General features: G+C 37.0%; 1 protein-coding gene across 1 annotated transcript in view; it reads left to right on the top strand.

The window, feature by feature from the left end:
• The window catches only part of CPS1 (carbamoyl-phosphate synthase 1), a 142625-nt gene that overhangs the window by 87633 nt on the left and 31910 nt on the right, over nucleotides 1–23082 (top strand). Inside the window, exons 22-28 of the mRNA XM_030853008.2 lie at nucleotides 5996–6137; nucleotides 7474–7539; nucleotides 7990–8053; nucleotides 9744–9925; nucleotides 16311–16505; nucleotides 16922–16989; nucleotides 18652–18727. Coding sequence (XP_030708868.1) covers nucleotides 5996–6137; nucleotides 7474–7539; nucleotides 7990–8053; nucleotides 9744–9925; nucleotides 16311–16505; nucleotides 16922–16989; nucleotides 18652–18727 — 793 coding nt within the window. The remainder of the gene's footprint in view (nucleotides 1–5995; nucleotides 6138–7473; nucleotides 7540–7989; nucleotides 8054–9743; nucleotides 9926–16310; nucleotides 16506–16921; nucleotides 16990–18651; nucleotides 18728–23082) is intronic.

Genomic DNA, 23082 nt, shown 5'->3' with positions numbered 1-23082 from the left:
AAGCCAGTCAAGTGGAAGAGAGGACCGAGTGAAGTACGCGGGCTCCCCTGGTAATTGCGAAGCTGCAGGCGTTCCTCCAGTCAGTTAAGAGATTTCCCCAGCTCCTGTGTGCCAGGTGAAAATTTCCTCATTAAGGGGAATTTATTCCATTTCCTTTTATCATTTATTATTGAAGACTAAGTGTGAGTGGCGGAAGCTTCAGAGATGACAGGGTAGGGTAGAATTTTAAACAACAACAACAAAATCTACATCGGAAGTCGAGGAGAAAGAGAGAGGCTTGTATTGTTTATAAAACGGGGAGAACACATGAGAGACTTCTCGCTGTAGAAGCTGAGCCATCCTGTCTAACCGTTAAAAGGTGATGTCAGAGCGTGTAAACGTCTGATCTTCTATTTTTAAGACGTTTTTCCCCCTCTAAAATTTCAGACTGTCATTTGGTGCTGCTAAGTAGGGAGAAACTGAAGATTATGAAAAGGCCAGGCTCACAGCTATTTGGGTTTCTTTGTTTAATTGTTTAGAATCTGTTATGCAATGATGAACGTGTAACCTTTGAAGAGTTTGCCCTTGAACTCTGAAAGCAAGGAAAGCTGGTAGGGGAAGGAAAATTTGTATACGTAGTATATTTTAGAGGACACGGTTCTGAAATATGGATTTAATGTGTTCATGTTCAAAGGAGTAAAGATAAACATACTAGTATACTCAAATACATATCGAATAACAGAAGGGTAATTTATTTATTATACGTATTTTAACACTGTGTTCTTTAGTGCAATATGTTCCATTCAGCTGAGCACGTTTCTCTCTTGGTATAATGCTTCCTCGATTTACAATATAATATAAATGGAGCATTTCCTATTGAGGATTCTAAAATGGTTTTGAATTACAAATTCAGTGTTTATCTTTCTTTTAGTAATTATTCTGTTTTGAGTTTGTTCCAAATTAAGGTTTTCATTTTCCCTTGAAAAAAATAGAAGTATTATAGCCCTGTCCCTAAAACAAGCTTTTACCTAGCTTGATATAAAAAAAAAACCTCACTCTGGTGGGAATTCCTTTTAGCAGACAAAATGGGGGCACCTCAATATGGGCAGATAAAGATGAGAAGCATATATCTAAATCACATTGTTAAATGAGCTTTATGTTCATTTAAGATGATTCATCTTGTATTTGACTCTGAAGAGGTTTAACCTTATCTAAATCACTGGCGCAAAGCTAATGAATCATGTCTTCAAACTGTCTCTTCTCTTATTTTATCATAATGGAACTCAGAATAAAATTTTGTATCAGAACAAGTAGGGAATGAAGTGAATTTTCTTCTGTGTGTAATGACATGCCAGCCAACCTTGTGTTACGCAGAAACAGTGGAGAGAGTGAATGAGGGAAATAATGGAGAGCGGCCACCTACGTCCTGTCTCGGAGTTAGGGGTAACACACACAATTAGGACCATGATCGACGTGGAAAGAACTCTAACTTGTCTGTGTCTTTGTAACTGCCATGGTGGATCAGAATCAACATCTCTTTTCTCAGGGAGGAGGATTGCAAAGTGCTTTGCACTATTTCATAAACATGTCTAAAGAGTAGAAATTAATAACCAGAGAAGCCATGAATGAAGTGCTGTAGAAGATATATTACTTGGAACTTCATAGGAACATATCTACCCAATATTTGCATTCAAGTTGAAATAGATGAACATGAATATATTCATATGCCATTCCAATTTAATACACCCTAATTTTAAGATGTTTAAATATCATATCATGCTATTGATCTAGTTATTTGAATATCGAGTGAAAGTTAAATCAGTTTTTGGCTCACCAAGAAAATATTCTGAGAATCAGCTTGTGAGCTTAAAACATGCACTTTGTAGGTCTAGCTTGAAGCATCTGTTTTAGAACTCTCACCTGAGCGGGTGCCTATGGAGAAGTAGTTTTCACCCCCATTCTGAAACTCTCATTCATTATTTTGTGTTACTGTTGCTTTTCTCAGCATCCCCTTTAAATAATGAAAACTCTCTGAGGTGGGGATGCTATGGGGAGCAATAATGATTGAGTTAGTCTTAGCTATTTCTTTGCCGTAGAGCTGAGCACAAAATTAATTCACTTTACTTTTGTATGCACAAGGCCAATTCTATCCATCAGCCTTCCTTTTTCTATTTTTTTTAATTTGTTTGTTGGTAAGAGTCCAATTTTATTTGGTGGGTGGAGGAGGAAGACTGTGTATATTTGCTGGAGATGTCTTTATATGCTCTACTGGACTCCTTTGGTGGAAAAGAATAAGAGGAATTATGCATATTTCAGCAATAGAAAAGACTGCATTGCTGAATGTGGACAAAACAAATGCAAATTTACTGCATCCCTAACAGAAATTTGAGGAATCTAAATGGTTTCTTTTTTTGTTTGTTTAATACCATTATTTATAATTTTTATTTAAAGCAATATAGCAGCCTTTGAAGGATTGACTGATCCTCCATATAATAAGAAATAAAAAATAAATCATTCAAAGCAAAAAAAAAAAATCTCACCAGAAGAGTTAAAGATAAATACGTTACTTCTGGTTTTCTTTGGACTTGAAGAACTTGCATTTGTGCTAGTCCATAGTCATAATTATAGGTGTGATTGTTCTTTTCAAGGCATGTTTCTTATGTGTGTCCAGACCATCGCTGTTCAGCGTTAGCATTTAGTCATTTTAGTTAGTGTGGTTGTTGATATAGAAACATAATATAGATTTTGCCTCAGATAGTTTTTTGCAAGAATAAAGAAATGTCTTACTGAAAATCTATTTATTTTTGCTTGTTTTTCCTTTTACTGCCATCCCACAATGATGGGAAGATGCTCTGGCAGGTAGCTAAAAACATCTACAGGTAAGAATTGGCTCAGTGTCGTATGCACAGTGTTTCTCCACCTAACTCAAGCTTCATACCTGTGTTTGTAATAAGATTGCAGATCACAGGGAAAATGTGTAGCCTTTCCTCATACAGGTAAACATGATTTGAAACCATCCAGGAAACTCATGATTAAAAAAATACATCATCCAAAGTTTTAATTTAGGAAAACTGTTTATTTGTCAAACACTTCCACTTTGAGGCTGAATGCACACTTGCACATAAGCAGATGAGCAACTGGTTTAGGAATATAGTGTTGGCAAGGAGAGTGGAAATATGCCTTTATAAAACAAATAGCAACAACAACAAATCCTTCCTCTGCTTTTGTCTCAAACATTTTTTTTTTTTTTGCTAAACTAAAGGCAAACACCATAAATTTGGGTGTTTCAAGAAGCTTAGAAGCCCAGCAGTCACCTGCTGGGTAAAGCCTTTCCAGACTTCCCCAGTAGAAGCTGGGAGCACTTCCTCACAGCACCTCTCACTGTGCTATCAGAGAAACGGCTATTTGTTTGCCTTCTTATATACTCTGATCTCCTTAAATGTAGAGATTTGATATTTTATCTCTCCATCAAAATACGTAGGACAGTGCTCTGATACACAGAGCACTTGTTCACTAAATGTTAAAGCACTAATGAAGGAAATGACAGTGAGTGTTGCCCCGCCTTCACCATCCACAATGTCCTACTAACTCTTTCCAACTACAAATCCTCAGTATGTTCCTATGCCTGCCACGATTGCTTCCTCACATTACTGTGAATGCAGTTGCCCTTGCCTTGTCAACTCCTTTCATCTGTATAAACCTGAGCGTATTGGATGGTTCTGTTCTCATCCCTCTACTGCCATAGTATTTCACAAGTGCAGCCACTCATATTGTTGTCTACTTTCTCTGACCTCACATTGCACTACACAGCTTATCTCTTCACAAAATGTTTGGATCACTCTCTATCACTGCATTGCCTCAAATACTGTTTTGTATCGTCTTGAGCAGCACTGTCTAGTAGAAATTTCTGTGATGATAAAATATTCTATAATCTGCACTGTCCAGTGTAGTAGGCACTAGTCTGTATGGCTATTGAGCACTTGAAATGTGACCAGTGAAGGTGTGGCTCTGAATAATCTAAAAACTTTTAAACTAATTAGCATCTAAATTTAAATAGTCATGTTTGGTTAGTGGCTACCATATTTGATAGGTAGCACAGTGCTTGGCACATAGTAAGTGACCAATAATACTTAATAGACTGTGTTCAGGAATTTGACAGGAAAATGTGTCGCTCTGAGAGAATGCTTATCAAATACTTGAGAAGACTGAGAAATCAAACTGGGAATAGGAAAAAAGAAATTAAATTCACTAGGAGAAATAATGGATTTGAGAGACAAGACAAAGTAGGTACCATAGAGAAAGTGAATTGATTAGGAAGACCTGTAGCTTCAGAAATCCAAACTAACACTGATATAAAAAAGCCAGAGAAGTAGCTATTAAATGTACCATCTTGCTTCTTCTGGAAACTCAGAATATGAGTTAATTAAATTAAGAAGATTGAAGGATAGAATGAACAAAATGCAGTAGGTTTAATTCAACTGCATTCTATTAGCAGAATTTCAATGAAAATGTTTTATTTATTATTAGATCTCTGGCAACACACTGTTATATTTTAATTTCATTGTATTGACTATCAAACTGTTACAACTGAATTTTATCATATTGACTATTGCTTGAAACAGGTTGGCCACAGCTATTTGGTTAGAGATGCTTTTATAGTAGTATTTAATTCTTCTGTAACTCGACGCTTTGCAAATTATTTTGTGTACATTTTGAATTCTAGTTATAAACTGATTTCAATAACTTCTTTGTCTTTTCTATAAAGTAATAAAACTCTAGGGTTACAGTTTCCTTCATTCATGTAATAAATATTTATTGAATGCTGTCTGTGAGCCAGACATGAGCTAAGCTTTGGGAATAATCTAGTAAATGAGCCAAACGTATTCTTTGCCCTCATGGAACTTGAATCTAGCAGGAAAAATGTCTGGCTGCTGAATAAAAGCTAACAAACATTAAAAATATCAGGAAATGATACATGCTAAACAGTATGATTCCAACTATGCCCCTAGCTCCTGTAAAAGAGTCAGTTAAGAACCCAGGAAGATGTGTGTGAGTTAGGGCAGACTAAGAAGGCTTTGAGGATGAGCCCTGGCTTTAGCTGACCTATGAAGCTGGGAGCTGGAGAGAAGATGGGTGGGTGACAGGAATGTCAAAGGCATTACAGGTGAGAGAAATAACGTGAGTGGTGTCTACACTGTGGAAATGAGCATGGGGAAAGTGAGGAGACAAATCTGGCTTCAGTGGGAAATAATCATAAAATCACAGAACTATCTTCTCAACACAGACAGATATGTAACATTAGTAAATAGAGACAGTTTATGGAGAGGGTACCCAGTCTGATGCCATGTTGGGATGTGCAGATGAAGAAATTCTCAAAGCCCATAAAGACCTGGAACACAGGTCAGACACTGGAGAAGGGGCTAAGGATCTGGGAATCATCAACTAGTTATGTAGGATAACTAGTCATTATGAGCCAATGACAGTGACTAAATTTAGGAAGGGAGAGAAAGTAGCCGGATGTAAGCAGGTAACAGAGGATACAGCCTTGGAGAAAAAAAACAGTAAATTATTGTTGTAATAAAGTAGGGTGAGAAGCAGCTTATTGCCAGAGAAAAATATCTTTTTAAAGAATGGAACATCAAACGGGACATATGCTGAAAAACTGAGAAAATGAAAATTAAGAAAGACTCCTGGATTTAAGAGGTTCTGATTATTTTTGAAAGAGCAAATTCATTAGGACACTTGGTACAGAAGTCACTTTTCAGGAATTAAGAAGAGAAGAGGGTGCATAGGGTGTGAAAGTGGGAAACCACATGTTTGAGAAAGTCAGTATTGCAAATAGTAGACTTCCTAGAGGCTAGACCATTTAGTTGGTTATTCGTGTATTTTTAAAAGGCAGGAGACCTAAGTATGTTGAAGTTGGAAAATAAGGAGCCTTTGGTGATTTTGAAAGTGAATAGTTCACTTCTTATTGTGTTTGGTCTAAACTTGAATCCTCTTTTTCATTAAATTCTAGTGAGTCCATTACAGAAGAAACCCTGAAAAAGGCAAAGGAGATTGGGTTCTCAGACAAGCAGATTTCAAAATGCCTCGGGCTGACTGAGGCGCAGACAAGGGAGCTGAGGTTAAAGAAAAACATTCATCCTTGGGTTAAACAGGTAAAGGAGAAAAGGAGTTTTTCTTTCTTCCCAGGATTTCTTGGGTGAAATGTAGGCACCAATTCATAGAGCCATTTTCAATAAAAAGGGGCGGAATTCGAAAGTGATTTTACTTTTTCAATTGATGCCCATGACGTCACTTATTTTATTCAGCACAGGATTGATTTATGCTTTAAAGGGGAAAGGATGAAGGGACACTGGGATATAAAGGGAAGAGTGAGTACATGATTTTCTTGGCCTAAATGAAAAACAAAAATCAAAATGACCTCTCCTCTACTTTTTGACCCACGTGCAAATATATCTGTAGTAAGAGAAATCCTTAACATAATAGAAGGACTTGAAATGCCCTAGCGTAGTGACTGACCCTCTTGAAAAGAATAGTCATCTCTTTTGGCACTGACTTTTTACAGGGTAATACTTTATTTTAAGTGCCCCATCATTATGGTTCATTTAGTATTCATTGCGTTAGGGTTGGGCATAATGAGCTCATCTAGTATTCATGACAATCACAGAAGAATTTTCATAGGTGTACTGTTGTGATTTTTTTGCGGTCTTTAGTAGAAGAGATGCTTTGGCTTAAAGTACCACCAGCTGGTTTTTGTCCTTTAAAATCATTGGCTTTTCCCCATGTGCTCAGGGGGCACACACGTAACCTTAGGTCTCAGGCTTGAGGCCGAATATTTTCTACTCAGCAATTATTATCTTTCTTCCTTCTCACTTGCCTTACATTAGTTTGCCCTGTCAGCCCCAAATTCTTGCTCACTAAGCTGAGCTCCTGGCCCTTGAGAGCTGAATTGATTTACTCTTTCCAAATATGTTCAATGAGATCTTGTCCCCTTCCCTTCTTCCTCATGCTTTGTGGTATTTATGTCATCCCACTGCTCAGTGCCATAGGTAACTTAAATCCTATGCATTAATTTGCAAACCAAAGACATCCTTATATATAGGTCATTTTGCTTTGATTTTAGGTTTTATTTGCAGTTGCTTTAGACAGCTGGTTGGGTAAGTTTTCCTGATAACCAGTTGACTATATGACCACCTTGTTGTGTTCCTGAGAGGTACTATGTAATGATCTGTTGCTCTGGAATGCGTATTGTCATTCATTGCCCAAGTGATAGCTAAATTGTGTCATTATTTTTTTCTCCCCTCTCACTTTTAGCATTAGAAAGCAATTGGATTGTACATACCTTTTTCTTGTCTTTATATTTGATAGTAATGGACGTTAAAGGAATATGAATGCAGAACAGAAAAAAAAAGTCCACAGCATCCTTGAAAAATAATTATAATAAGGGGAGTAAAAATCCCTATGTATGTATTTATTTATTTTATCTTGCAGATTGATACACTGGCTGCAGAATACCCATCAGTAACAAACTACCTCTATGTTACCTACAATGGTCAGGTAGGAACTGCCAAACTTCTATAATGCAGAAAGCTCTAGATTTAGTAAATGGTCCACATGGGGGAATATACGTTTTGTGTGTCTTTGGTTATCTAGTAATAAACAGTGACATCATGTGAGTTGAATGTGATGATATGTTTCTGTACCCAGTCTTTTAAGAACTGCCCTAAGATGATGAAATCAAACAAGTGAAGAGATAAAGACAGTGGTTACATGATCATACAATTATGCTGTTTTCTCATGACTATCTAATTAAAAATATTGAATAATTTTTTAATGAATAAGTAGGGCTTGTATAACACTTTATACTTATGGGTTCCCAAAGACTAATAGAGGATGCTTATCAGCAAGAGGAAGAACGGGAAAGACACACTCAAAGACAGGACACAGTTTAAATAGAGGGAAGAATAATGTAATAATTTCCACATCTTAACTTTTTTTTCCCCTCAGGAGCATGATATCAATTTTGATGAACATGGAATGATGGTACTGGGCTGTGGTCCATATCACATTGGTAAAGTGATAACTTATATTTACAAAGGCCTTTTCAGTTTCATCCATGTTAATTCCATTCTAAGAACTATGTAAACCAAATGCTGTCATAATAAAAATTTTACAAATTAGGAAACAGAGGTTCAGAGACATGTAGCCCAACTTATACATCTATTAAGTGGTAGAAGTAGGACTCAAATGTGGGTCTCAACCACAGATTCCATCTTCTTTCATTTTATCATGTCATCCCTTTATCATTTTCATCCTCATGAACTAAATTGAGCCTCTTACTGGGGTTGGGGAATGAATTACACTTTGACTTTTTCTCTTCCCGCATAGTTTTTCACGAAGATCTATATTTGCTCAAGAACTTTATACATCAGCCAGTAATTATATTTGTAGACCCATTGTCTGACCTAACATATGACTTGTGTTGACATTAGATGCAAAGAGCTCTTCTCTTTGGGGCACAGGAAGAGTATTACATAATTTAATTAAAACATTCTCACGAGAAATTGTTATATTTCTCCCAGTCACTTAAAACTGAATATTTAATAATGAATCAAGATCTATTACAGTTACAAAGTATATATTTAAATAGACAATGATGTTTCTTAATAAGTATATCTAACATTTTGTCTCTGCAAGGTGTTCTAATATGGAAATGATGAAATATATGATTTAAGCATATGTGGTCTTGTTTTGTTACTTTAAGCATAGTTTATTATAGTTTTTACAATTAACTAAGTGCTTTAGGATATGGTAGTTTGCCAAGTTTTGGCCAGATCTTAAAGTAGGTCAAAAGTATTTATACCTTTGCCACTTCAGTTATCTTATGGCTAAATGGTCTAGACGCCTTCACCAGGATCTACCCTTCTCTTCTCTAAACCTTTATGCAACAATTCTACATTACTTTAGGGCCTAGGAAAGATTAGCTGAGCTGATAATCAAGTGCATACTTAATTGATAGTGAGATTTAACATGCTACTATATTTGGACAACTTATTATTCCCATAAGAATTTTTAGGAGACAAAGTCCTAATGCAAAGGATTAGTACAAATCCCAGAACTTTCAGTTCTATGGCATCCCAGTAGAGGTGATATTTTGAGGCATTTAGGCCATTATTATACTTCAAATTACTTCCTAGAAGCTCGCTCACTCTGCATGGGGTGGCCTGGCCAAGCTTAAAAGGATATGCTTGGAAAGGCCAGGGCTTTCCAATCAATCAAGATATGTCAGAGCTGCAAGGCACCTCAGGGATCATTGGGTTTGGCCCTCAGACAACAGGGTAAGTGGAAGGACTGAAATAAGAACTCAAGTATTTTGATCTCTAACGTAACTACTTTTGTGTACTGAGGTCAATATGTTCACTTTGAGTTTCTTTTCAGTAAATGAGGTTTTTAAAATTATTATTACAGTTATCTCCCATTAACTTTCAGATTCTGAATGCTTTGAATATGGAGATTACCTCTTGCAGAATTTAGCATACAAAACAAGCCAACGTGTCGTAGTTTAATTAGTCCCTGTTTTTACTACTAATAATATAGTGTGCATAATAGATCTCACCTTTATATTTTGGAGTTTTAAAAATTGAATTGAAAGGGCATTAGCTCCCTTAGCCTGGACTGATTGGCAATATATTTCTGCTTCTCTTTGTGCGGTAACTTCAGGCTTCTCTTCCCCCCTTTCCCTAATCTCATGGTCTCTGCAGGCAGCAGTGTGGAATTTGATTGGTGTGCTGTCTCCAGTATCCGCACTCTGCGTCAACTTGGCAAGAAGACAGTGGTGGTGAACTGTAACCCCGAAACCGTGAGCACGGACTTTGATGAGTGTGACAAACTGTACTTTGAAGAGTTGTCTTTGGAGAGAATCCTAGACATCTATCATCAGGAGGTAAAAAAAAAGAAAAGAGAGAAAAATATACGCAGTGCATACTTTATATATGTGTATTCATGTATGTAGATTTACATTACAATTCCCCTTAGGAGAATGAGCTGCCGGTGTCTTCCATTGTCTAATTTCGTAGTAAAACTCTAAAAAGAGTCACCTAGCCTTAGATTCTTGAGGCCCTGGCACAGAGTAATTATTTTTCATATAAAATTCACTTTTTCTTTCTAAGCATTCTAGCTCTACTGAAAATTCTTCTTGGTAACATGTGCCCGATACATATTAATTAGCACAAGACAGCCCCAATAAATATTCTGCAAAATGATTTAATTGGTCATGTAGACATACGATAAGCAGCCGAGTCTCTCTAGTTCATGTGCTGTTGCAGTTTAATGATGACCAGTTCTCAGAGGAGACAGTCAGTCGTTCACAGAGGACTGGTTAATTCTTTATGCTATCAGATGAAGCCAGTAGTCTTCAATTTAAAATCAGTGAGTTCATTCTGAATGATTTTGGTGCCTTTATAGCTTGCTCTTAAGTAGCTCTTCCATCTCCACTCCAATATCATTGAGTGTATCTTCACTGTGGATTCATATGATCCCAGGTTACTGTAAGTCTGTAGAACAAGTTAGCTTACAATTAAACAAATACCTATTTGGGGCTTCCCTGGTGGCACAGTGGTTGAGAGTCCACCTGCCGATGCAGGGGACGCAGGTTCGTGCCCCGGTCTGGGAAGATCCCACATGCCACGGAGCGGCTGGGCCCGTGAGCCGTGGCCGCTGAGCCTGCACGTCCGGAGCCTGTGCTCCACAATGGGAGAGGCCACAACAGTGAGAGGCCTGCGTACTGCAAAAAAAAAACCTACTTGAAAATTTTAGAGTGATGTCCAATAGTTGTGCCTTTTGATGTTATTGTAATTAATTTCCTACTACAGAGAATTATCCCTATATACAAAATATGGTCACTTAAGGAAAAAAATATTCTAACTTGGAGCTGCAAGACTTAAATTGTTGACTTGAAAATTCATTTTTTTTGGCCAGTTATATAAATTCTCTGGGCTTCATCTTTTTTTTTGTTTATGAATCATATGAGTGTTTAAATGTTCTACATGCAGGTATTGTGAAGGCAACATGAGATTTGTAGTTGAGATCACATTGTCAAGTATAAAGTATTGTGCTAGAACAATGTAATGATTTTATTATTATGAAGAAAAATACAGACAAATTTAAAATTGATGTATCATCATGTTTTTCTATCAATATTTAGGCCTGGCCTACTAATATTGTAATATAATGAAACTGAACCATTAGGTAGAATATACACAATTTTTAGTTCTCTCTCTGACCTGATTTTTCTAATGATTTTTTAATTCATTTTAGACACATAAGTGGGGATCAAAACAAGTACATTCTGCAAATATTTCTTGAATACCTTTTAAAAATCAGGTTCAGCAGGATAGAGAGCTATAAAACCAGGTCCCTACATTTAAGACATTAAAATAAAACTGGAATCCATGACGTAATATGTGAAAAGTTACATAATTGTTTTAAAAATGTTAACAAGCATTACAAGCAATAGCAGCAGGCATTTTACACATAATTAATTATTTCCCCATGAAATGGTTTAAGGAAAGATGAAAAACTTCTACAACTGCCTTTGGATGCAGTTACATATGATGATAATGAGGTCCTTTTACTATAACTGAATTCAGTATGATAGAAATAAATAAATTGGCCCTATTTGAAGCTAATTGGTTTTTATAGTGCTACTATATATAATAAGGTAATTGTAAATGTTATGTTGAAGAACATAAGAACAATGTGCCATTGATGTATCCTTTAAACTACCCCACAAGAAATGTTATATATCATATGCACATATCATACACATATGTACATATATTTGTGTATGTGTTCCCTTGTTGTGTGTCTCCTCACAGCAGGCTTTACAAGCATTGTCTCTCATACCGGGTGTGCCTCAACCTTCGGAAGGCTGCCCTTATTCGACCTCGGATGCCCCTAGAGATTCTGAAGGCACTGAGGCATTCAGCTGTAAATTTGCGGAAAATTGGAAGCACGTCTAAACTTATTTAAAAGCACACATTTGAGTCACTTAGAAGGGCAATAGGCTTTCCCAAGGATACATAGCTACATGGGATGATAGAAAATATGATAGGTCCCTTGGTCCAGGTCTCTTGGTCTAGTTCAGGAGCAAGCCTGTTTCCATGGAATCAAAGAAGCACCTCTAAAGAAACCATTAAGGGGAAGTCAGAAAAGTGACATGGCCTGTGAGTAAAGCAGGCTGCTTTGGAGGGAGGACTTGATCAGAAGTTGAGTGAGAGGAGATACTAGAAATGCCAAAATCTCCTTCCCACTTGTTCTTTCTTTTTTTTTAAGAGAAAATGTTATAGCGATATATCCCTTTGGCTGCAGACATTTTTTTTTTAACTTTATGAAGGGCAACCCTTTAAACTGAAGTCATTAATTCCTTATGACTGTGCGCATGAGTTCTGCTCCCTGAGAAGAGATTTGCATTTTTATCTTTTATGTTTTGGTGTGTGAGTGTGGTACATATACACAATGGAATATTACTCAGCCATAAAAAGGAATGAAATTGGGTCATTTGTAGAGACGTGGATGGATCTAGAGACTGTCATACAGAGTGAAGTAAGTCAGAAAGAGAACAACAAATATCATATATTAACGCATATATGTGAAACCTAGAAAAATGGTTCAGATGAACCAGTTTGCAGGGCAGAAGTTGAGACACAGATGTAGAGAACAAACGTGTGGACACCAAGGGGGGAAAGCTGCGGGGGTTGGGGGTGGGGGTGTGATGAATTGGGCGATTGGGATTGACTTGTATACACTGATGCGTATAAAATGGATGACTAATAAGAACCTGCTGTATAAAAAAATAAATTAAATAGAATTCAAGTATTCAAAACAAACAAACAAAAATACCAGGCAACATATTTGACACCTTATGATGTCCCTGTCTGATTTGAGTCCTGATTATACAATTTTTCTTGCTTTTATGATGTATAATTTACTGGATCATACCCCATAGATATGTACTCTGCTTAATGATATAATTCTCCGATTTTTAACACCTAATACCATATGTATATGTAGACAATGGTACCTCTACTACAACTTGAGTTAAGTGAATGAAAGAGTGGCAGACATTAATTAGTGACAGGCAAAACCCATCAGGTAATGCATCACTCTAAACCAGGATTGCGGTTCACTCCTAGCATTTGGTTTAATTGTAATTAAGTATAAGCTTAAGATTCTGTCTGAAATGTTAAAAATGTTTTACTAAAATGCAAATTACTAAAAAATAGTGCATGATCAACCTCACTGACAGAATATAAATAGTGGAGGCTTGTACATTAGAGATAATACATGAAATTACAAAAATCAAGGCTATTTTTTGATGAAGTAAATGCTATTTCTGTTAGTAAGACAAGTTTTCTTACATTGTATTCTGTCAATAATACAGCATTTAATTTGTTTATAAAAATAAGGACTGACCAAAGAGATTAGTGTCTAAGGGAAATTGAGATGTTCTCAAATAAATTTGAAGAATTTTCTTTTCATTCCTCACTGCTAAAAATAAATTTCAGGTTAAAGATTATTTCAGAAATGTATTTGTGCAGTGATACCTTAGCTTTGTGATATCAGGTTTAAAAAACTAAGAAACTAAGCTGGGTAAAAATACTACAAACAAATCTAGGTAACATCGGTAGAACTTTGGGACACTAATGGAATTACTTTAGGCCTAAAGTATTTGGAAATCTGGGAAACAAATCTGAATTTTAGAATATTTTATTTCAGAAAGTTACTTGAAACTATTTGTGTGGTTGTATCAATATGTATGATAATAATTTATCTGTGTGGGATACCAGATTCTCTTCCCTAAGTCCCTACAAGTTCTGTGCTTGGAGTTGGGGCCAATTTAAGATAAAATTCTTCCACAAAACTCTCATCTATTAACTTCGTCCCATAAATGTTCTCTTCTACTGAATTCTCTTTGCTGTACAGGCAAAACCTGCACAAACCGTCACACCATTACTCTAAAACATTCCTATGGATGTGATTTGTCTTCCAAATGATGGTCTTTATTTCTGGAGGTCAAAGACGAGAATAGGGTTTTGCAGTGAATGTTTTTCTATCTACCACTTTCCAAAAAGAGTGTTTTAGAAATTGCTCTTCTACTAACTTCTAAGATTCACTACCTTTGAAACCAACCAGAAAAACAGGGTTAGCTTCAGATTCAAAGATTTGGTATATTAGGTAAGCATAACTGCTTTACAATACGTAGAATTGAGTTCAAGTAAGTCTGTATTTGCTAGATGAGAAAAATAGGCAAGTCATTTCACCTTCACGAAGCCTCAGTTTATTTAACTGCAAAATGGGGATAGTAATAACTGCCTCAAAGTGATACCATGACCATGAAAGTCAAAACATCGTCTAGGGTATACAGTAATGTACTTAGTAAATAGTAGCAGTGCATATTATTATTGTTTTTAAATGTGTTGATTTATTGAAAAATAAAAATCAATTCCATAGAGTTATTTTTGAAAATATTGATATATTTATTACTTAGAGCCTTTTTATTCAACTGTAAGTACCTATTTAGTCCAATTGACTCTGATATTTGCTAACTGGCTACTTCTCCCTTAATTTTAGAATTTATTTTGAAGTCTTTCACATAAGAAGAGACTTTTCTATATATTTAATTGAGGAATTCGTTTCTAGGCTTCTAAAATATTAATGCTGCTAATAAACTAAAAATAATAAGCAAATAAAAATACTATAGTTAAGAGAATAATATTTATTAAAGGTTTTGCAAAAAATGGATATTGAACATAAAAAATGACGATAAAAGCAGTTTAAGTGTACTTATAAATATGCAGAAATGTGGACTGTTATTTTCCATAATGTTTACAATGAATTTAAGCACTCAATTGCAGGGCGTTTGCTTAGGCAGTACGGAATTTCTCTTATCAGAGAGAAATGAGCTTCATCCCTTTAAAAAATATTTCAGAATAACTTCAAATAATGACAAAATACATTTGGCACGTAGGTATTACTTCAGCAACATTCATTAGTAGGTCATTAAAGCAAACACAAATTACGCCCAGATCAATGGCCTGTCAGATATTGTAATATTTTCTAATATAAATAATAATGTCTTATAATGTAGTAACACCTTTAATGTTTATTATCTTATTTGATCTACATACATAGGAACCTTATGAAGTAGGCAGGTATTATCCTAATTTTACAGACAAGAAGATTGAACCTCAGGGGGAGTTTCACGGAGGGAACCAAGAAGAGGAGGGACTTAAGTCCAAACCCAATTCCCCACCATCCCTCTTTGGCTCACCCTCACCTCTATACCACTAGTCTCAAGAACATTTGAGATTTCGTGGGCTTTTAAGAAAAAAATCTTGGAGTTTTGACTGCTCATAAGAGATTAAGTTTAACGATTCAGGGACTGCTTGTAAGGCAAATAGTAAGGAAATAGGAATTAAAATGAGTTCTGGGTACCGCAGACAGGTACCAAGCAGCAGTAAAGGAGGCAGGATGTCACAATGAGAGGTAGGATTTAGACTGGACTTTAGGGATGGTTAGAAAATTGATAAGGGAAAGGAGAAGGGAGAAAGGAAACAGGCAGGGAAAGATTACGTGGAGGTGAGAAAGCTTGCTGGTGGGAATGCACGAAGGTGGGGACAGTGGGTAGATAGTTTTCCCGGGGCTGACAGGAGTGATCATAGATAAGATTGGAAAGTCTTGATGGCCCCAGTGGTAACGAGTTAACACTATATCCTTTAGGCAAAGGAAACCTTTGGAGAACTCCGAGTATAGGAGTAACTTGGTGAAGCAGTCTTTTGAATGATTAATCTGAATGTGAAGTGCTGGGGTGGAGAGGAACAGCAGAGGGGAATGTTAAAAGGAGAGATCTGTATCCATTTAAGAAATTACAACAGTAGTTCAAGAATTAGTTGATTATAATGTAAAGTACAGGATGGAAATGTTCATTGACTTAATTTTCTTTCAATTGCCACACATGCAAATGTCACACGTTTACATGCAGCTGTATGGAAGTCGTGCACGGTAATCACGTGTAGTTTTATGGGAGTCTTACATGGTTATCATGTGTAGTTAGTTGTATGGGAGTCTTACAAAGACTTTAGCAGGTAAGTGCCTGGAAAGTCAGGACTAAATCCATTTACCTCTTTGTGGCATAACAATATATTCATGGATGGGAATAATGAAAATATCACAGTCATGTTCATTCAGCATTCTCAGGAAGGCAACAGAGGCAGTATTAGCACAGTTGTTCATTATCCAGTGGTTGATATCGAGGACATATTTTTCAGGCATGTGGTGGCTGTATCATATCAGTCGGGGGCCAGATTCCAAACAACCTGGCAGTCCCCCTGTACAAGAACGGTGTCAAGATCATGGGCACGAGCCCTCTGCAGATCGACAGGGCTGAGGATCGCTCCATCTTCTCAGCTGTCTTGGATGAGCTGAAGGTGTCTCAGGCACCATGGAAAGCTGTTAACACTTTGGTAAGGAGAGAAACACGAGTCTGTTTTTAATGTTCCATTTTGAAGAGTCATAACCTAAATGTTAACTACCGCAGATGCTAACTGCAGGGCAGAGAGAATGCACTATGCTCAGTGAATTTACTTTAAAGTTGCTGAATTTCCATGATTGCAGTTAAATGCTGGTTATAAACTGATAGGAGTATTCTCACTGATTCCAACAATGAAAAGAAGTTCAAACTATTTTTGAACTAGACTTGATATTTAGAAATAGAAACTAGAAGTTTTATGTATTTTGGTGTCCAGTTTACATTTTAGTGGTGTCTTTTGGGAGAAAGAATAAAAGGAGTTGGGTTACCACTTGTTCTAACAATACCATTCTGCATTTTTATTGAATATTTTAAACTATTCATGCATTTTGTTGTTGTTGTTTCTATTAGAATGAGGCATTGGAATTTGCGAAGTCAGTGGGCTACCCCTGCTTGTTGAGACCTTCCTATGTTTTGAGGTAATATATTGTTTTCTAAAACTATTATTTAAAAGTCAGGAGACACAGAACTGCATTCTGTATGCTAACAGCACTAGGCTTTGATGTGTAGTAATTTGTAAATCCATCGACAATCCCCATACCAACACAGCCAGAGTGAAGACCTGTGCACAGTTCTTCAGCCTAATGCTTTTCCTTCAGGGAGTGACAACACAGTGTCTCCAATCCTACATCTTAGGAGCATGGCTTAGGGCATCTCCTTGCCAAATGGAGGAGGATAGCTTTACATTAGAGAAGAGGACAATTTAAAAAAACAAAACAAAACAAACTTGGGATATCTCTCACCAGCATCTGTTCTCTGATACCCAGAAATGACAGCTTATCTTTGACTGTTGTCAGCACCTTCCGATGGTGCCTATGGTTTGAATTTTTTTTTTTTTTGAGATTAGATTTTTTAAATAAATGAATTACAATGTTGGAGTTCATGGACAGTGTCTTTTATAATAAACTTTGAAACTAAGTTCTGTCATCAAAGGAGAAGTCGTCAATTGTCACTCTCTTCAGATGTTACCACATATAAAGAGCTACTTCACTGAACAGGGGATAATAAGAGAAACGTAATTTGTTGTGCACAATTTGAAAGTGTAAATGGAATGTGAGATGGGATCCTTTAAAATAATGAAAAATTTCAAGTGAGGTGGGAAACTTTCCTTTTTCTTTAAGTGACATTCTGTGTAAACCACAGTCCAATACTACTGCTTCTCTGAGGTGTTAATGTACGTTAATTTAAACAACACAGGCACTTAAGGGGGGGTCACTCTGACTACTGTGCTCCCTCACATCATTGCGATCCGTATCTTTCTTTTAGTTCCCTATACTGTGAATTATCAGCGTCTTTAGGACCTTAGCCTTCATGTCTTAAATAGATGAAGAAATTGAAAGCTCTTCAAGCATAAAATTTGCAATATACTAGAAAAGGTAAAGAAAAAGTTACTTTTAAAAGGAAGTGGAAAGTGATATTTTTCTTCCTTATTTCTTCCCTTCTGCTTAGTCTTCCTTCTTTCCTCCCCTCCCATCCCACTCTGAAAATGCCAAAATTCAGAGTAAATTGATTTCAGATAGTATTCTTTCTCAAGAATTTGAAAGGACACAGCTGAATACATTTCAGTCAGATACCGTACATTATATTTGCAAATATTACTAAAAAGTTGATTCTTTAGTAACCCAGCTGAGATAGTAGAATGACCTGCTTTGACAGCATAGTTGTGGGTTAAGATCAGCTATGGGTAATGAACTCTGAAGACACAAGTTTAGAAAGCTAGATCCTGGGATGAATCCTGTTACAGTATAAGTGTTACCTGGAACCAGAAGAGAGTTAAAACAATAAATCAGAAAGGCTGGACCTTGGGGATGTGTCACTGCTAAGAGCTACCATGGTTCTCTTTGGGCATTATCACATGTCCCACCCCCCTTCCTCGTCCCCAACTTTGGGGACTTTTTACTTTGGTTGATTGTCCTGTTGATTACATAAAGTCTCAATGTAGAAAGAGACACCTTCTTACTTAGCCTAGTCTGGAACTAGAGGTTGCCTGGAACTGTTCTGAGAAGCAATCAATTCTAGCATGCTTTACTTCTGAAGTGGTAAAAGAAACTGACCTCTTTTTTTTCCCCCTCCTTACCCAGTGGGTCTGCCATGAATGTGGTGTTCTCCGAGGATGAGATGAAAAAATTCCTAGAGGAGGCCACTAGAGTCTCTCAGGTAGTGTCCTATTTCCTTCTGGTGACTTTTACCTTTTCTGTTCATTGCTACCTTGTTTTTATGTTGTTTTTCTTTGCACAGGATGTTATGATGTTTTTCCTTTTTTCTTCTACCCATTATAGTCCTAAATATAGAAATGAGAAAACACATATGCATTTAATTATATTTGGATCCTTAGGGTTAGTGGAAGAAGAGGAAGACCAGTGAATATTTGATCAGAACAGAGATTTATACGATTTTAGTCTCCAAGAGCAAGGCTGCATAAGCACAAACTTGTCTGTTAATGAGTTAGATGCTGGTCAAGTTATCCATGGGATTCCCAGCCTCAAGGGCAGCCCAAGCATTGTCATCACGCACAAGTGAAGGCTTCCCTGATTTTTAATTCTCACACCTGGAGAGCCTTTCTTTGCCTTAGTCAATCCTGCAACTTCAATAGTAAATCCCCTCACTCACCTATTGATTTTTTTCATTTTGGTACATTCCATTTGTAAGTTAATAAAAATGTTTATAATTCTGTGTTCACTCAACCAGCTTTCTCCACTGCCCCAGCTTTTACTTTCTCCTTCAGCGTTACCTGAGTGTAATCCATTTAAGATTTACCCAGTGGGGTTATTGATCTGCAGACCTTGTACTGTAGAGGATAAAAGTAATGTTTTCTTTTTAAAAGCTTTCAAAAGCTAGATAGGGCTAAAAGAAAAAAAAAAAAGGAAAGAGAGAGAGAAAACACAACTCATAGAGAAGAGTTTGATGTTAGGCAAGTGGAGTTTGGAGGGAGCCAAAGAGTGAAATCAGAGGCATTTGAAAGAGGAATAAAGAGCATGGACTGTTCCTGCACACATGAAGCTGGGCTTCGTTTCTGCGTGGCAGTTGCTCCCCAAGGAAATTTGGTCAGTGAAAAGAGTGCATAAGGATAAAGAGTGAGAAGAGACAGAGTATAAAAAAGAAACCAAGTGGATTTTGAATTCACTTTTGTGTGAAAGTCAGATAACTGAGGAGGGACTCTCTCCAAAGGGCCAGTTTTCATTAATGTGTTCTGGAGTGAGATACTGTCCTCTTCTCTATCTCACTCCCTGCAAGGGGTCCTGCCACACTCATCTTTTGAGAAACCAGCAGCCTGACCCAGCTGGTCTCATGTGAGTGATGAGGCAGGTGTTCTCTGTCTGGGACAGTGTATCTTATAGGGCCTCTACTTGGTAGAATATTTTTAAAATATTTTTTTTCTGCTAGCAGGTGGATAGAATCTTTATAGGGCCAAAGTTTTATAATAGAGATGTCTTAATGGAGTACTTCTGGTTCAAGTCTCCCCATCAAACTACAGCAGAATCTGGGATTCTCAATTCAGTGAATCTAGAGTAAAACTAGCCTCCATTAATCATTGATCTATTTATGTATCCATTCATATTTAGCACCTGCTATATAATGACATTGTTCTCAGTATCAGGGGTTACATTCATGAAAAGATAGTCTCACAGAGGACTCTCTTTACTAGGGACGTCAGACATCAAATAATTATAATTAAATATGATGAGCATTGCAATAGAGAAAATACATGATGTTGAAGGAGAGTGTAAAAGTATCGGGGTCCAGTCCTTGAAGAAGGGACTTTTAAATTGATTCCAAATGGTTGATTCAGAGTTAAAAGGTTTACATTGTGTGTGAGTAGGAAGAAAGAACAGCATATGTAAAGGCCTGAAGCTGAGAAAGAGCATGAAGTTTCTAGAAACTGATAAAACATTCATTTATATGGCTAGGATGCCAAACATGGTGGGGAGTGTTGATTATAATGATGGTAGAAAAGCAGAAAGACAAGGAGCAGATAGAGAGAACCTTGTCAGTTATATACTGAGGTGGATTTTAGTCATATTTTCCGAATACTGAATCACTATGCTGCATACCTGAAACTAACACAATAGTGTAAATCAACTATACTTAAACTAAAAAAAAAAAGAGCAATTGAAAGTTAAAAAAAGAAAGATCACTCTCCTATAGTATAGAGAGTAAAATCTGGGACAAGTCTGAATTCATGGAAGGAGGTTAAGGGGCTGTTGTGTAGCTCAGGGTAGAGATGACAGTGCCTTGGATCAGAGTAATGGTAGTAAAGATGGAGAGAAGTGCATGTGTTCTAGAAATATTGAGAATGTGTATTGAGGTTGTGAATGGATGGAGGTGGAGGGTGAGAGAGGATAAGAGATGATTCTTGAGTTTCTGCCTTAGACAGCTGGATGGACAGTGGTACCATTTATTGAAACAAGGAACACTTCAGGGAGGAATTTTAGAGGGGGAAATCATATATGTAATATTTGACCTTTTGAATGTGAGATGCCTGTGAGAAGTCCAAGTAGAGATGTTCTGAAAGCAGAGGGTTACATAGAATTGGAATTGTAGATCAAGATCGTGGCTAAAGACAGAGATGTAGATATAGATTTGGAAGTCAATAGCGTATCATTGTAATTGAAGTTTTGAGATTGGAAGCAATCACCTGGGATAGTATAGAGGAAAAGGAACAGTTAAGACAGAGATGAAAGGAGTACTGGCATTTAATGGCTGAGCAGGGAAGAAAGAACCACAAAGGAGCCTGAGAAAGAAATATGAAAATGTGATCATGGACACCTAAGGAAAGAAGTGCTTTAAGAGGGCCAACAATGTATATAATGTTGCTGAAAGACTGAAATGTATTAAGAAATTTTCTTCCTCAACATATTAAGGGCTATTTCATAAATGTGTTCAATTGGCCAGGATGGAGGATGCTGTTGTTGCCCCCCTTAGATCCCTTTACCAGTGGGGGCACCCATCCCCTAACTGCTGTGGTAGCTGATGACACCTCCTAGCTATACTTCTCAGGATAACTATTCTCAGTCAAATGGGAGCCTCTGTCAGCCAGGAGGCAAGATACCTCACCTTACTACCACGCTCAAAATGCTGGACAGTGACTGCCTTTTGCCTTAAGATGGGACTAACTCTGTGCTGCAACTCAGAGCTCCCTCTGTGGTAAGGCCAAATCCAGTCCCCACTGAGACCACGAACTTCCTAGTTTTTTCCTGCTGCCCCATCCTGCTTTTCTCACTCCCTCAATATATCACTTGAACAAGAACCCCTGTCTTAGGCTGGACTAGAGAGACTAAGACAGCTGTTAAACTTTATCTTTGTTTGCAGTTATATTGTTATTATAATATATGGAAAAATTCCCACGTAAGTCTCAACACAGCTCTACCAGGCCTGCCAACAGTCAATATCCAATATTTTAAAAAAGAGAAACAGAGATGAAAAAAATTTTCCATGTCCGATAGGACTTTGAAGAAAAGGAAGTGGGGGAAATTTCTTCATTTAATAATAAATTTAAGAAGAGAGAAGCTTATTTATGGCTTGAGACATTGGTTATTTTGAATTTTTTTACAAAATTCACTTCTATTTAAAATGTTCTGTTAAAGGAGATAAGATATATTACATTTCTTTAACTTTTTATTTTATATTGGAGTATAGTCGATTAACAATGTTGTGATAGTTTCAGGTGCACAGCAATGGGACTCAGCCATACATATGGATGTATCCATTCTCCCCCAAACTCCCCACCCATCCAGGCTGCCACATAACATTGAGCAGAGTTCCCTGTGCTATACAGTAGGTCCTTTTTGGTTATCCATTTTAAATACAGCAGTGTGTACATGTTGATCCCAAACTCCCTGGCTATCCCTTCCCCCCATCCTTCCCCCCTGGTAACCATAAGTTCGCTCTGTAAGTCTGTGAGTCTGTTTCTGTTTTGTAAATAGGCTCATTTGTATAATTTCTTTTTAGATTCCACATGTAAGGCATATCGTACAATATTCCTCTTTCTCTGTCTGACTTACTTCAGTCAGTATGACAGTCTCAAGGTCCATCCATGTTGCTGCAAATGGCATTATTTCATTCTTTTTAATGGTTGAGTAATATTCCATTGTATAAATATACCACATCTTCTTTATCCATTCATCTGTCAATAGACATTTAGGTAGCTTCCATGTCTTGGCTATTGTAAACAGTGCTTCAGTGAACATTGGGGTGCGTGTATCCTTTTGGGCCATCTTTTTCTCCAGATGTATGCCCAGGAGTGGGATTACAGGGTCATATGGTAGCTCTATTTTTAGTTTTTTAAGGAACCTCCATACTGTTCTCCATAGTGGCTGTACCAATTTACATTCCCACCAACAGTGTAGGAAGGTTCCTTTCTCTCCACACCCTCTGCAGTATTTATTGTTTGTGGATTTTTTGCTGATAGCCATTTTGACTGGTGTGAGGTGATATCTCATTGTAGTTTTGATTTTCATTTCTCTAATAATTAGCGATGTTGAACATCTTTCCATGTACCTCTTGGCCATCTG

The sequence above is a fragment of the Globicephala melas genome, chromosome 7, assembly GCF_963455315.2.
Source record: "Globicephala melas chromosome 7, mGloMel1.2, whole genome shotgun sequence".
Lineage (NCBI taxonomy): Eukaryota > Metazoa > Chordata > Mammalia > Artiodactyla > Delphinidae > Globicephala > Globicephala melas.
The sequence above is the reverse complement of the archived record's forward strand: the minus strand, read 5'-3'. Positions and strand labels throughout refer to the sequence as shown.